Source organism: Diabrotica undecimpunctata, chromosome 7 (assembly GCF_040954645.1).
Source record: "Diabrotica undecimpunctata isolate CICGRU chromosome 7, icDiaUnde3, whole genome shotgun sequence".
Lineage (NCBI taxonomy): Eukaryota > Metazoa > Arthropoda > Insecta > Coleoptera > Chrysomelidae > Diabrotica > Diabrotica undecimpunctata.
The window spans coordinates 140,773,251-140,788,171 of record NC_092809.1 but is presented as its reverse complement, the minus strand read 5'-3'; the positions used below and the strand labels follow the sequence as shown (position 1 = coordinate 140,788,171).

The 14,921-nt window shown below is 32.1% G+C and overlaps 1 protein-coding gene across 1 annotated transcript in view; it reads right to left on the bottom strand.

Moving 5' to 3' along the window:
- Positions 1–877: 877 nt before the first annotated feature.
- Positions 878–14,921, bottom strand: part of LOC140445914 (uncharacterized) — a 68,761-nt gene continuing 54,717 nt past the window's right edge. Inside the window, exons 6-8 of the mRNA XM_072538350.1 lie at positions 14,032–14,612; positions 10,750–10,898; positions 878–2,814 (exon numbers count right to left, since the gene is read on the bottom strand). Of these exons, the coding sequence (XP_072394451.1) occupies positions 2,772–2,814; positions 10,750–10,898; positions 14,032–14,612 (773 nt within the window). The 3' untranslated portion in view covers positions 878–2,771. The remainder of the gene's footprint in view (positions 2,815–10,749; positions 10,899–14,031; positions 14,613–14,921) is intronic.

The following is a 14,921-nucleotide window of genomic DNA, read 5'->3' as shown; positions in this document are numbered from 1 at the left end:
GAGATTAATTTGCGTAATAGTACGGCGCTAGCTCATCAAAGCTGCAAATAAAAATCGTACTTTTACGGCAACAGTATCGAAAGGGTTAAGTAATAGAGTCCAGAGTATAAAAAGTGAGTTGAAACACCCAAAAAACTGGTTGCCAGCAAACATTAAAAGAATATATTATATTAAGACGCATCATTTATTTTTATATTCAATTATAGATTAATGGGGAACAGAACAAGGGCAGTTTTAATGCAGATAAAGGGGTGGTAAAGTACATAAGTGTATAAAAAAAGTAGTCAGCATGTAATATTTAGCAATAAAAATAATTTGATTTCATGCATTATGTGTCAATGAATAATAATAGGACATTAAAATAGAATGAAATTATATGCAAAGTAAAAAGTTTGTATGTTTGCCCCAACATTTTATTATTTAAATAATAAATAGCTCAGTCTGGTTAAAAAAAAAGTCGAAAAATTTTTCGCAGATATCTGAAGCTTTTAGGACATAGGTGGGGGTTACTAGATGACGAATAGATGAAAAAGTACTCATATTTTTACCTTGAAAACTTTCTGGAGAGACGCTTCCTCAGTCTCATCCTCATCACTTCTTTAATACAGTTTATACATATTAGTGACACATGGGCGTTGCGTTTAATTTTTAACAGGTAGATATAAAACTTTCAATAAATTAATATTTTTTGACATAAATGCAGTTCATGAAGAGTAATCATGGTTGCTTGCATACTCAGTCAAAATTCCTCTCTAATGTGTCACATGTTTATTTAAAATAATTGAGTTGTAAGGCTGGCAGGAAAGATTGAAAAATATTTTATGACTGAATGTCATTCAATTAAATTTTTATAGGGAATAGAAAAAGACATTATAGGTATGTTAATAGTATATTTATTTAGTAAAATTGTAAATAAAAACGGCAAAAACCACATTTTTCACCACAGAAATCTAAAATTGTATAAATCATGTGACAGTGACAATAAATAATCTTACATGTCGTTCAAACTTCACCGACAACATGTACAACATATCGCATAAAAATGTACACTATGAGAAAACATGACTAAAAATTACATATGAATTTTACTATATAAATTTTTCCTGGCATTTTCTAATTTAACATTAACTTAAGTATCCCCCAAAAACAAGTATACCGAACTTATGCTAGTTCTTTTGAGTTTTTTTATCGACAAGAATATAAAAGTTGTTGTAAAAAGAAGACTCTGAACTAAAACTTTCATAAAAATTGGAAATTATTGGACTAAATCTTCTGTCCAATCCATCTTCTTGAATATTTCTATAAGCTCATCATGACTTACTGCGCCAAATGCATTTTTTAATGATGTAAATAAGTATAAACAACAATATTAGCATCTTCACAACGCTGAACTAAAACTGGCATGAAAATGGGTAATTATTTATCTATATCTTCAGTGTAGATCTTCTTGAGCACTTTTATAAGCTTATCATTATCAACAGTGTCAAAAGCATTATTTAACCGATATGAAAAAGTATAAACATTAAGGCAACGTAGAACTAAAACTTGGCAATTATTGGACTACCTCTTCTGTCCAATCCTTCTTGAGAATTTATAGAAGCTCGTCATGATTTACTGAGCCAAAAGCATCGTTAATTGATGTACACGAACGTAAACATCAATATTAACATCAAGATACCATTAAACTAAAACTCATAAAAATGGGCAATTATTCAACTATTCCTTCTGTTCAGTTTATCTTCTTTAGAATTTCTAGAAGCTCATATAATTTACTGTGCCAACAGTATTTTTTAATTGATGTAAACAAACATAAACATCGATATTAACATCAAGATAATGCTAAACTAAAACTTTGGATAATCTAAAAAATTGATAATCTGAGTCTAATAAGATAAATCTGCGTCACATTCAAAGTATTTCGGAGTACGGTGGTGTTTTGACATTAATCTAGCCTTCAACAGATGGCGTTAGGATGGAACTAACTGCTCTCAGTTTTGACACCTGTCATCCAACACGTGTCAAAATTGTTAGAGAATCTTTGGAGAACATTAAAAAACAGTGAACGATATTATTTACATTTACGACTTGAATAAATGTGCAAAAATAACTGGGATGTACTATGCAGCGCTATTGGACAGTTTCCACGCCGATTTGAGAAGAAACATCCAGGTTCGTCTCCCAAAAAATTATTTTCAATCAAAATAACGCACAAGGCTGCTGTTTATAGACAAAATTACACTAATTGGTATACGAATTGATCTGCCATCCACCACATACGCCAGATTTAGCCTAGTCTGACTATTACCATACTTATCGCTTGAGATCATGACCGAAACTTTACACTCACTTGAGGAATTCAACGAAAATTAACTTTTGGAATAGGTAAAAAAGTTGAAAAAGCGAAAAATAATAAGAATCGTGCGTTTTATTACTAAAAACAGATTAATGTCGAAGAATATCGTGTATAACAAGAGCTGACGTAGAATGTATTGATGAAAACTCCAATTGGGATACTTAAGTTACTTTATACTTTCTATCAAACATTTTTGGTATAAAAACAAGTCAATTAAATAGGTACAAACGCTCACAATATACATATTTATATTATACTAAAACGAGAATATTATTCAATAAATATATTAATCGTATATTTAACAAAATTAAAGAAAAACAATACGCTAGGAGATATGCTTTACAATACTTATATTAAAAAGCTCGGATACAAATATAAGGCACAAACAGCAACTATATACTTGTTACTTGATTAATTTTCATGTTTCACTTAAAGAATCCGCAGAACTCCAAGAATTTGGCCTAAAAGATGACGAAAATGTTAAGATAGTACGCATAGTGTCGCTCAAGAGCCATATTTTACTAGATGTCCAGCCAAATACACTGACAGCGTGGCAAACATTACGTCAAACGTGACAACACCGCTAGTTTAACATTAAATATACGTAACGTGAATGCAGTGTTGCCATATTTGTTATAGTATAGCACTGAGAAAACTTCTAAGGTAATAAAAATTACATATATATATATATATATATATATATATATATATATATATATATATATATATATATATATATATATATATATATATATATATATATATATATATATATATATATATATATATATATATATATATATATAAATAAAAAGCGAATTTACGAACAAAACCATACCAAAACTTGGCGCGACCTAAGTAATGGAAATCTTCTTCGTGGCAACGATGGAATATTTCTATTTGTTTTCATAAACGTAAAAAAAGTGTAGAATTAGATAATCTCTACCCACAAAATGTTATCAAACTATAGAAACCTATAATTTCCACTGTGTTGTTTGAAATATTGTTACATTTTACCATGAAAATACTGCACCATCCAGATATAGCTCACTGATTGTAGCCTGTTTCACTTCAATAACAAACACTTTAAACTTTATTCTGGATGAAAAAATATAAAAAGCAAGAAGATGATACAGAATGAGAAACGAATGGATGTGGAAATGTGGATGACTAATCTAAAATCAAATAACAGAATTTTGGCTACTAAAACATTTAGAGAATTTAGAGAAAACTTAAATTTAGAGACAAAAAATCTACTTTAGATAACAAATACTACTGGAAAATGAGTACTCAGAATCACAAAGAGAAGTTTCGGGTACAGAACACGTGACCAGAAAGAAATATAACTATAGAAAACAGTCAAAAAGAAAGTAAGACAATGAAATCGTGCCAATTATTAGAAATATATCATTAAATAACAATAAAAAGCAACAGCTTAGGGAATATGACCGGAAAATAGAACAAAAAGTATATATTAAACATTTAAAGGCGGAAAATGAAGAATATTTGCTTCCTACAAACTCATGCCATGATCACTGGTGCCAACTTTAAAATTCTGGCATCTTGTGTTTTTCTAACGTCGTGGTCGCGCCGTTGGCAACGCTGCATTTAACAATGGCATCTCAGTACGACATCGCTCTAAAGCTTCTCTACATAATAAGATGATGAGCGTTATTGATATTATTGCTATGTTTCAGATTCTGTGATCATATTTATATTAGGGCAAGATAAATGTTCCATATAAAAATAAAATGCAAGTAATTAATTATAAATGAAGGGTTGAGAATAACTTTTCTGATAAAATGTTTGTGAATTAGGGATGCTGTGTCTATATTAACCAACGATAAATCATGAAAAATATGAAACAGTAAATGTACAGGAATGAAGTATTCATATTTAAGTAATAATAAATTATATAACGGCTGGTTCAAAAATTTACGTGGGATTTGAATTTGCCGCCTTCTACACGATACAGTGTTTACAATTAAATACAGTGAACGGTTCAAGATTGTTCAAATGGACTGATACACGACGCAATTATACACTCAAATCAATCAAAATATAGTAAAAATAATTCTATTGTGATCAATGTTTTTGACTATCTGGGATAGCTGTCGAGTGGACCAAGTAGCTTGATAGTCCCCGCAACAGGCCCCAAGCTTAAGTAGAGAGTTGATAAGTGAGGTTAGGGCTTACCTGTCGCAAAAAATAATACTTGCTAACAAAAATCAATACGAAAAAATAAAATAAAAATCCTAATTATTTGTTTTAATTATGTAAAAGTGCGGAAATACCACTGTGAACTATGATATGCGCGCGCATTGCGAAATTGATAGCTTTATGTAAATAAATTTTTATTCTCAAGCCCTCATATATAAAACTCATGACTGAGTTGACAAAACAACATTTAGTAGACTTAGATGTAAAATTGCTAGATTAGTGGATACATCTGGAACAAACGTTTTAGTGTACAGATTTTACATCACGAAGTGTACACATAATTGGCAAATTGTGAACTTTTCAGTTTTAAATCGTTGCTATTGGCTAAGAAAACAAATTTAACAAATGGTATTCGACACAGTAAAAAAAGAGGCAAAACTAACATTTCTAATGTGGATTTCCAATAAGCGATAGAAAACAGTATATAGGTAGAAAAAATGTATATTGTTCCTCCTATATATTAGTTGCTATAACAATTTCTGTCAGTAATCAGGGAGAACATGCTTTCTCGTAATTGGATGTTATATATAATGCTAATTTCAAATCTGTCACCAGTTTTTCTGCACCTGTTGCAGTTTTCCCTGCGTTAACATTCGGAAGAACATTGCACAAAACTAAAAGATCGACTTTTTGAATTTATAGTTATCCAACAAATGGATTTCAATCAATATCCAAACCTGCAGAACGATTAGTTAAAGTCTGTACAGTTATTCAGAGAAACTCTTCTAATCGGTTGAAAATCTGTAAGCAGGCAAGCACATAAACATACAGTAGGAAATATTGAAGCTATCTGCCACTGTTTGATTTTGGAAAAGAAATGGTTTTACTTTTAGACTTAATTGTACGACATTTTTCGCAAATTCTCCGATTTTATGTAAATTCTTACAATTTCGTTTTAAATGTAATATTTGTTTACTTTTTATGTTGGGGATTATAAAATTCGTAAAATTAAAACAATGACAGTCAAGTTTTAAATGTCAATCCGTGGAAAGTGTTAAACTATGCACCTCACAAAATTTAAATCTGCATATAAAGTACTTGCTAAGATTTCTTTGGACATCAGTGTAAAATTATTCATCTTTTTTTTTCTTTTTTGAGATTGTGTGGATGGTCTACGTTTATGGATAGTCTATACTTCAAAACTTATGTGAAATGTAGGCCACCAATAATACAGATTATTGCTCTGAAAAGTTTTAAGATAATTTCTAATCTTGATATGTCAATTGTCAAACAAAACAAAAGCAAGACTATTTATGTTTTTTGTCAAGAAGAATAAATTGAAAATTAATTTCAATGGCTATTACTCTATATTTACGTAGTATAAAATATTCCAAACATTCTAGATACAGGACGGCTCAAACATATACATTATCTGTAATGTATCTTCTACGAAGAAGACTACAACTTCTTTATGTTTTGAATTGCTTTATTGACTATCAAAAGACATTTGATAATGTAAAGCAAGACTCAGTGTTGAAAATAGTAATTTTAAATAATAAAACTGCTTTGTGCGTATTACTGGTGTTCCACTGAACACCTTTAGAGCGTTATTCAGCACTTAGTACTCTTGAATCTATATTTCATAGATTCATACATATTAGTTTAATAGAATAGTCAAGAATAATCGAATACAAATAGGTATGGAACTGTGTATACTAAGTCACGGCGGCGGTTCTGAACAGGCGCCTCTGAAAGACCAATAAAGATACCTCCATCTAAGAGTATGAGCATCAGAAGAATTTTTTATGTTTTAACAGTCCAGTAACGATTGAGATTTCCAAGTTGTGTGTTAAGGTAGTCTTTAGGTGATTATGATAGTTATTGTGCTTTGCAACTTTGTTTATTTGTCATCACTACATATCTGCTTCGATAATCGTCCAAATAATCCAAAATCTGCGATATAACCGAAAAGTTCACAACTATGATATGAGTAATGATTTGATATTAAAGAGACTGAAAACTACAAACTATTTAAGCCATTTTTTGTATAATAAATTGCATTAGGCTACAATAGTTACTAAAAATACGAGATTATACTTAAATAAGCATATAAATACATAAATACTGCCTCATATAGATTTATCTAAAACAAAGCTAGTGAGACCAAAATATACTCTTCTTTTACAATTACATTTAATATTGTTCTGAAGTTATTTTCTTATGGCATCTTAAAGTAATTACTATTTTAATGGGAATAAGCCACAATTAATGGTTAAAGTAAGTTTATTGAAGTGTCAATTTCCACTTCGGATTTCAGAATTTCGAACGTCAATAAACTTATTTTAAACTTTAATTGTGGCTTAGGCTTATTCCCATTAAAATAGTAATTACATTTAAATCTCTATCGGTTTTATGAGACTAGAAACAAAATAAACGCATCTTATTGCCAGAAAATGCTGCAGCAGCCCTGTATACATAAAATAATAGAACACTTTCGGGGTAATTATTTAATTTTTTGCATTGTCTGATAGATGTACAATTGGCTATAAAACACAGATATCTTCTGAGGCAGAATTATTCATCATGCATTAATGTAAATGGTTAATTAAATCTCTCAGATTATTCTTAAGGATGTATAATCATTTTTAGGAGAATTTTTTTATGACAAACGATGAATCACTTAAATTATTACCATTTTTTGTTGTGTTCAACAAAAAGTTACCAGTACACAACAGTTTTATAATAATATAATTCATTTTCCCAAAATCCACTATAAGAAATAGTGTCACAGTGAATACACATAGATCCGGAAATTTTCGAATATGTATATTGTAAATTTTTTGGAAGAGACATTTGTTCGTAGAAATAAGTGTTTTATAAAAAATATGTACTTTTCTTAATAACGATAAGAAAATGACTCCCATTAATTTTAATAAACTATTAACACTTTCACTGCCAATAATATTTGTCAACAGTTATTTGTAACACCTTGGCAGTGAACGTGTTAAGTGAATACAGCTATATTTAAATATAATCTCTTTCGTTCTATGACAATACTGTTTCGATATACCACTTCAAAAAATATATTATTCTACGACCAGTTCCGTTAAAAATGCAGTACTTTTACATGATATACACTATTAAAAAATATACAGTGACTTTCGGTACGCCAATTTTATAAATTGTAAAAAAGATCGTCAAATTTCAATATATACACGGTGTTCTTATAAAGTAGTGTACTGGTGTGACTTGTAACAAGAAAAAGAAAAGAATACTTGTATAAAAGATGGTGGAAATTGAACCAGTCAATCGCTAGAAATTCTATATGAACATTTTAATTACTATTTTCATTTATTTTTACTTTGTTACAGTGTAGAGAAAAAAAGTGTCAAGGCATTGAAATAAAAACAGCTTTAAAGTAGCCACTATATTTTGACTTTCAAACAACTTGAGCACAACTGATTATCAACTTTACCGCCATTTATTTTCAGTTTTCTATCAGTTTTGGATGAAGTGTTAACAATTTAATCAAATATTAGCTGTAAACTTGCTAACATTTTAAAAATGATAAAAAAATCGACAATATAAGCATACATAACATATAGGACTGGTAATACTATTTATTGACTACTCGAAGTCATTCGACAGAGTTGTACAAGAGCTCCTATTTCGAATTAGGGATAATAAATGGATGAAGATGATGGTGAGACTGGGTTCTAGATTCTAAGAAGCACGAAATTGGTCCATCAAGCATACGATAGATGTAATTAAGTATGTCCAAAGTGTTCGTTGATAGCTCTATAATAACGAATGTGATAGTAACTTCGTTGATTTGATTTTGGCAAAAAGGTCAGTCTTATAGTAACTTGAAATGAACTATATTACATGAAAACAAATCTTATACAGTTCCCACTTGTCTTTTCCAACTTACAAGTCACTAATATTTGTCTAGAAGAGAAAAAGCTTTATACATCTGCAAACTAGTACAAAATATATTTTATCATAGAAGAAGGTGAAACACAACAAATCTATTCTACACAAATAAATAACAGATATATTTAATTTGTATTATTTAGTTAATAATAACAGTCTGAATTAGTTTAGATTAGGAAAGCATCCAGTATTTTGAGCATTGACTACGGACCATTAAAAAGTACTCAGTAAACAGTCAGTTGCATAAATGTTCGCCAAAATAACTGTCAAGCCATGACACTTGGAATTAGCAGAACACTAGTTGACAGCAGAGGTGATTGTTTGACAAAAACCGTTACAAACAATCTAACAGTCTTCAGAAATATTAAATGTCACTGAATATGTCACTCATTGTTTGATATTATTTGTAACTGATTGTTGGAAATACCTTGCTACACAAACATTTTTATAAACAATGAAGACGGTCATATTTGAACTCAAAATATAACCTCGAAATTTGACATAGGTCATTAGATTGTCCAAATACAATAAAATCATAGATTATCCCACTATTATTGATGTTCTTTAGTTTATCTGACAGTTTGACTAAATATTTGTGAATTTTTATTAACTTAAAACGTAAACGACACTTAGTAAATATTGAGTGTTACGTGGTGTCGCTATTTTCTTCAATGAACATTTATGCAACCATCTATTTCTCTACTAAAAATATAAAACATTTATTTACGATTTATAAATAACTTTTAAAATTATATGATTTTTAAATTGATTGCTGGAAAAACAAATTTATGCAAAAGCCATACATTCATTTATAAATTAACAGTCTTATCTTTTACATACGTTTTTATTCTTTTCCATATATCAGATTTACTTAAGAATCAACTAAATCGTTAAAAGTTTTTTGTAGTACGTTCGTTTAGCGACATCTATGTTTAAAAAAATTACTAAAAATAGTTAGTTTACTGCATACGATGCGTAAAAAATAGTATGAATATTTTATCGTTTAATAAGAGAGATCGTTATTTGTTTCTTCATTTCATTTTTTATAAATATAGAGCTATTGTTTGATGAAAAAGTGAAAAGTTTCATGTACATCTGTCAGCTTATTAGTATATTGACAGTTGTTCAACGTTGACGTGTCAAAATATTCTTTTACAATGGAAAACACTGAACCATAGTATTTTTGTTTTTAAAAAGGAGTATTACCAAAACAAATTCATAAATAGTTTTGAAAAGTGCGTCGACACCAGCAATTATAGGAAAGATAGAGATTATGGTACTGGAAGATTTTTTCTCAACAACATTTAAAGAGTTTTAGGAAGAATAAAAAAAAATCTGTATCATTTTCTCACTATGAATGAGATTTGGCTCTGCCACCATAATCCTAAATCAAAACAGGAGGCTAACAAGTGGTGTATACTACTACTGAAGCAAATTCTGGTCAAGAAACCGACCAAGAAAGTGTTAGCACGACTTTTCAAGGTTCAAAATGAATATTGCTCGTGGATTACATCCCAAATAATATGACAAACTCAGATTATAGTTATATCTTTTTGAAACAGCTAGATGTACAAATTGACGAAACAAGTCTTGGGTTGTAGAAGGTTTATAACACACTAGCTTAGGCAGCTCAACAATCACGTCGAAAGTGATTGACTTATAGTAAAAATTGTTGAAACATCCAACCTATTCGCCCGATTTAGCTCGATGTGACGTCTGGTTGTTCTATTAATTTAAAACATTTAAGATTTTCATCGAACCAAGAGGCAAAAGCATTCGAGGAAGTGTATTTTGACAGTCTGACACTTTAGGAAGGGAATTCGTGAATTCGAAGATTACCAGGACAAATGGAAATTATATTAAATAATAAAATATATTGTACACCACAAAATGCTGTTTCTCTCATCAAACGATAAAATGTATTTAAAAACTTACCATATTAGTTAGTATTAATGAAACTAGGATTTGTAAATAATATTATAAGAACTGTGGATTGGAACATATCATCATCATCATCATATTCTTGACTAAATTTTTAATGTTAGTGGTTCCACCTATTTAATGATCTGAGGTTACAATACTTTTATCACCAATAAGATGTAAAACAAGAAATTCAGAAAACAATTATAGAAATTTGAGACCAAAACCATACCCAAATTACTTAAACACATAATAATTTGTTGTATAAATTTGTTTTTCTAATAAAATAGTCTTAAAATAACTTTCGCCCTGTATCACATCAAAACAGATATCAAATTTACGGACTTTTCCTTACAAAAATCAGTGTGTCTGTTATTCATTACCTTACATTACTACTACGGGGGGCGGGTATTCTAGAAGCAGGCCTGGGGATTCCCGTAGGACGAGGTAAGCCACTAGCCTTTACTGGTTGGGGTTTAACGAACAGATTGTCACCCACTATGGTGATCTTTTCCCTTTGTATTGGTTGTACCTGTCAAAAACATAGTAAATATAGTGCTAAATATGTCGTTAAGGCCTGGGAATGATTATCCCAAACGTTAATTCAGTCAATATTGGGTGTATATTATATAGAGTTAATCCACAATTGATTTTAATGAAAATTAAATTTTATAAGTGTTGTTTGACGCTCCGATTTCCACTCATGAAATTGTTTTTAAAAAATAGCGAGGTGTTATTATAAAGAAAAATGTTTGGCGGTATGTTCCAAATTGATTGGTGATTTACTTCGGTTTGGATCTTGTAGCCAATTAGCCATGATTTTAGTTGAAAATTCTGAGTTTGGTGGAGTTTAAATAAAACAAAGTGTGTGTGAGATATCATCGAAATTATTATTCGTTTGAAATGCCTCTCGATGTATGGTATATAAAAACGTTCAAATGTTCGCTGTGACTGCGCTGAGTGGGGCGCATCCGAAATAGTCACTTTTCCATGACTCTGTCGCATAAATCAGGCTGAGCATGACCGATAGACTGGGTTACGTTGACTGTGAGGATCGCTATGGTTTGTGGCTTATTCACATAGACCTGTGAGTTAAAAAAAAACCCCACAATAAAGAGTCTAACGAGGTCAAATTATGGCGGCCTAGTCCTAATCGTCCCAGTCATACGAGCGGACAAAAAGAATACCGCTAGGGTGAAGGTCCCTACCAGTCGTAAAGTCGAACAATGGGATGGTGGACCGTCGCTTGAGGTGTAGGGATCTCACCAACGAGCGCTGGGCATAAACTAGTACTTACGTCCCGTACGTAGGAACAATAACGTGGCTGTCGGTTGCGTTCGTAGTATCAGAGACAAGCTCATGTGGGACCACTCTGCTTTCGTTCAACATAACTCTGCACAAGGTTTTGCAAGTTCAATATGATCAGTCCCAATCTGAACGTGCGCTTGTGAGACGTTTGTAGTGGAGACGAGTGGTAGAGGGGTAGGCGCCTCAGCGGAAACCTGTCAAACGTGCTGGTGGACCGTTATTCCACCTGCGTGCACTTGTTCGCTCTCACAGTGATCACGGGCAGGTGTACGTACGGCAATACATAAACTGCGTGGGAGAGTGCCTATCGTGCCACCCTCACTGGAGATGTATTCGCAGGGGTATTGGTTCTGCCAGAATAGGATAGACTTCGTCTCGGATGCTGTCCGTATCCTTTATGCGCATATCCTACCTAAATGGTCGCTTCAAAATTCGCCAAGTTGTGGTCTATTAAAGGCCGAGCTCTCGTGAGCGACTTCCTCGGATTCTCCTGCACATTTTCAAGGACAACGGCGATGTTTTCGGCAGATCTTGCGTTTCGTCGACGTACGTGTGTTAGTTGCTGGTTTACTGAACCATTGGACTCAAATTGCGAATAGTCCTCTATGTAGAATGATTATTATTATCTTTTGCACATGTTTTTTGTATGCTGTATCCATTCATGATGATTTGGCAAAACTGACTGAATAAATGGCAGCCAATTTAACAGATATAGCTTCAACAATACGGCCGCTACCAACTGTCAAAATTTGGAAGACTCTGTGGTTGAGGTAATTCAGCTCTTTTAAAACTAGATAACCTTAAAAACAAGAATACGTGACGTCATTTTTGGCATATATGGCATATTAATGGTGTAATGAGGGGATTGAAATGTTCCAGAAGAATTTGAAGGTACTATTACCGCCTAGAATTCTAAAAAATGGCACATTTTAAACAATTTTTTGTTGTATCTTATTTATTATACATGGCAATTAAACTTCTTTTATATTATTATACAACTTGTTAAGATTAAAACAAAAACTTCTTCTGATTTTTTTCTATGGTTCGTGTACTTTAAAGATGGCGCCAAAAATTACTGCTTCATGGCGGACAGTTAACCATAACCTCAAAAAATCCGTGATTTTCCATATTGTGGCAATTCTAATTCTTAGGATTACGAACTATTTACACTCCTTACTTACTTTTGTTGTATTAATTTGTGCGTAGAATTTTCAACATATGAGAAGTGGACAAGTTATGCGAAATTTATTTTTCCCTAAGTTTTGGGTGTGGAAGCGAAAAATAAACTGTAGTAGTTGATGAAAAGTGAATCTAACCAGCAAAGGTTTTACAAAAAAAATCAGTAAGTTCTAGCAGTGATAACTGGACAAAACCATAGGTAAATATACACAAACGAAAGAACAAATCATAAATCACAGCAAAACATTAGCTAACAGGAAACAAGTCTCGTTCAAAATAATTTCGACGCTGCCAAACTGACTCAAAAAATATGATAGACATAAGAGGTCGGGAGAAAGTCAAACAAATTAATATAAATCCAGTAAATTATCAATGCATTGCAAATTGTAAGTGTTGTTTACTAGCCCAAGATAGTGAAGAGCGCGAGTTTGGGGTGCGCAGTGGAATAATTCGAAAAAGTGGGGAAAGCTTCATGTAAATTGCCGGTTACTTTTGTACAGTGTCGTAACGTTGTGATAAAATTGTTCTCAAGCTAAATTAAAAATTGGACAATTGTTAATATATGAAGCCTACACGGCAAAAACGATGAAAATCAATTTTTATGGTAAAAGGGAATATTGTACCAAAAAACTACTTGTAAAAAGTAGATTCGAATCGCCTGGGCTGCTCGGCAGTATCGCTGTAATTCTAAGAGTTATTCACAAGTAAAAAAATTTGTATTCGTTGTTGGAATTTGGGGGCTCAGGTACTTTGTTTAATGTGAATTTTAGCGATATGCACATCAGAAAAGCAGTAATATTGGAATAAAAGACAATTCGGTTTAAGACCGAATGTTTTCCATTTTGCAATTGTTTTTGCTTCTACCCTTTTTTCAACTTACTTTGTTAATTGAAAGTTAATAGTCCATAATAAACAATAATGAGTAATCAGAAACTGTATTCTCATTTTAAATAAAACATTAAAATATATTTTAAACAATAATAAAGTTATAACAAACTGTGCGACAAGACTTGGCAACAATGTTTTGAATTTGGTAAAGACGTGCGTCTCCGTCTTTTACCTCCTTTTAATTCCTAGTGTAATGAATTACGAAATGTGTGAAATTATAAAAGTCTTTCTTTTACTAGGATTAATATCCTCTAAATACAAATAATTGTTCCAAAAAACCAAATACTTACTTCAACTATTCTTGTAGCGGAATCTACGCTGTGTGGCACACTGTTGCTTTTCGCTAACGTCATGGTTGTGTTGGAGTTTATTAAAGGAGGAGCAACTGGTAAGTTCGAACTGATAGGCCTCAGACTCGTATACGAGCCTTTCAATTTCGATCCCATAGTTTTCAAATTAGAAGCCGCGTTAACGGACTGAGTTTTAGCATTACTCATTTTATAAATATTTGAGTAACTACCTGGCAAATTAGAATTCATGGGTTTGAGGTTGGAATAGGAATTCGTTTTGGGGTTAGGCCTAACTACGGGTACTGGTTTGGGCGCGGCGGATGTGTATGTTGATTTGTGATTGGTTTTGATCTTGATTTCGGCCGGACCGTGTAGGTATCCCAGACTTTTCGGTTGCTTGGGAACGTACTGGTCCAGAGATGTTTTTGATGATACGCTGGAACGGACGCTTTTGTAGTCGTCGTTGGATGATAGGTCGGAGTCTGACGTGGGTTCGGCGATTATTGGCGATATGAAGTTGTTGTCCCATAGACGCTTGTTGGCTGTGGCTACTTTTGGCGTCGACATAACTTGTTGGAGACCTACAATTGAATAATAAAATTTAGACAGAACAAATACACCGGCAGCCAAAATTACAACTATGTTTCAGGTGGAAAAACACGCCGCAGAAATCAATGTTCAGGCGTGCTTCAGCAAAAATAGCCGTAGGACAAACCTCTACAGGGTTTTAGACAACCAAAATGTTTTAAAGGCTCTCAAGGTAACTTTGATGTGGATGCTATTGTTCGTTTCACCGTATTGGCTGATGTGATATTCAAATCACTAAAATAAGATGAAACTGTCAATGAAATTACCTACCAATAGCAGAGAGAAATATAATTTGTAAATTA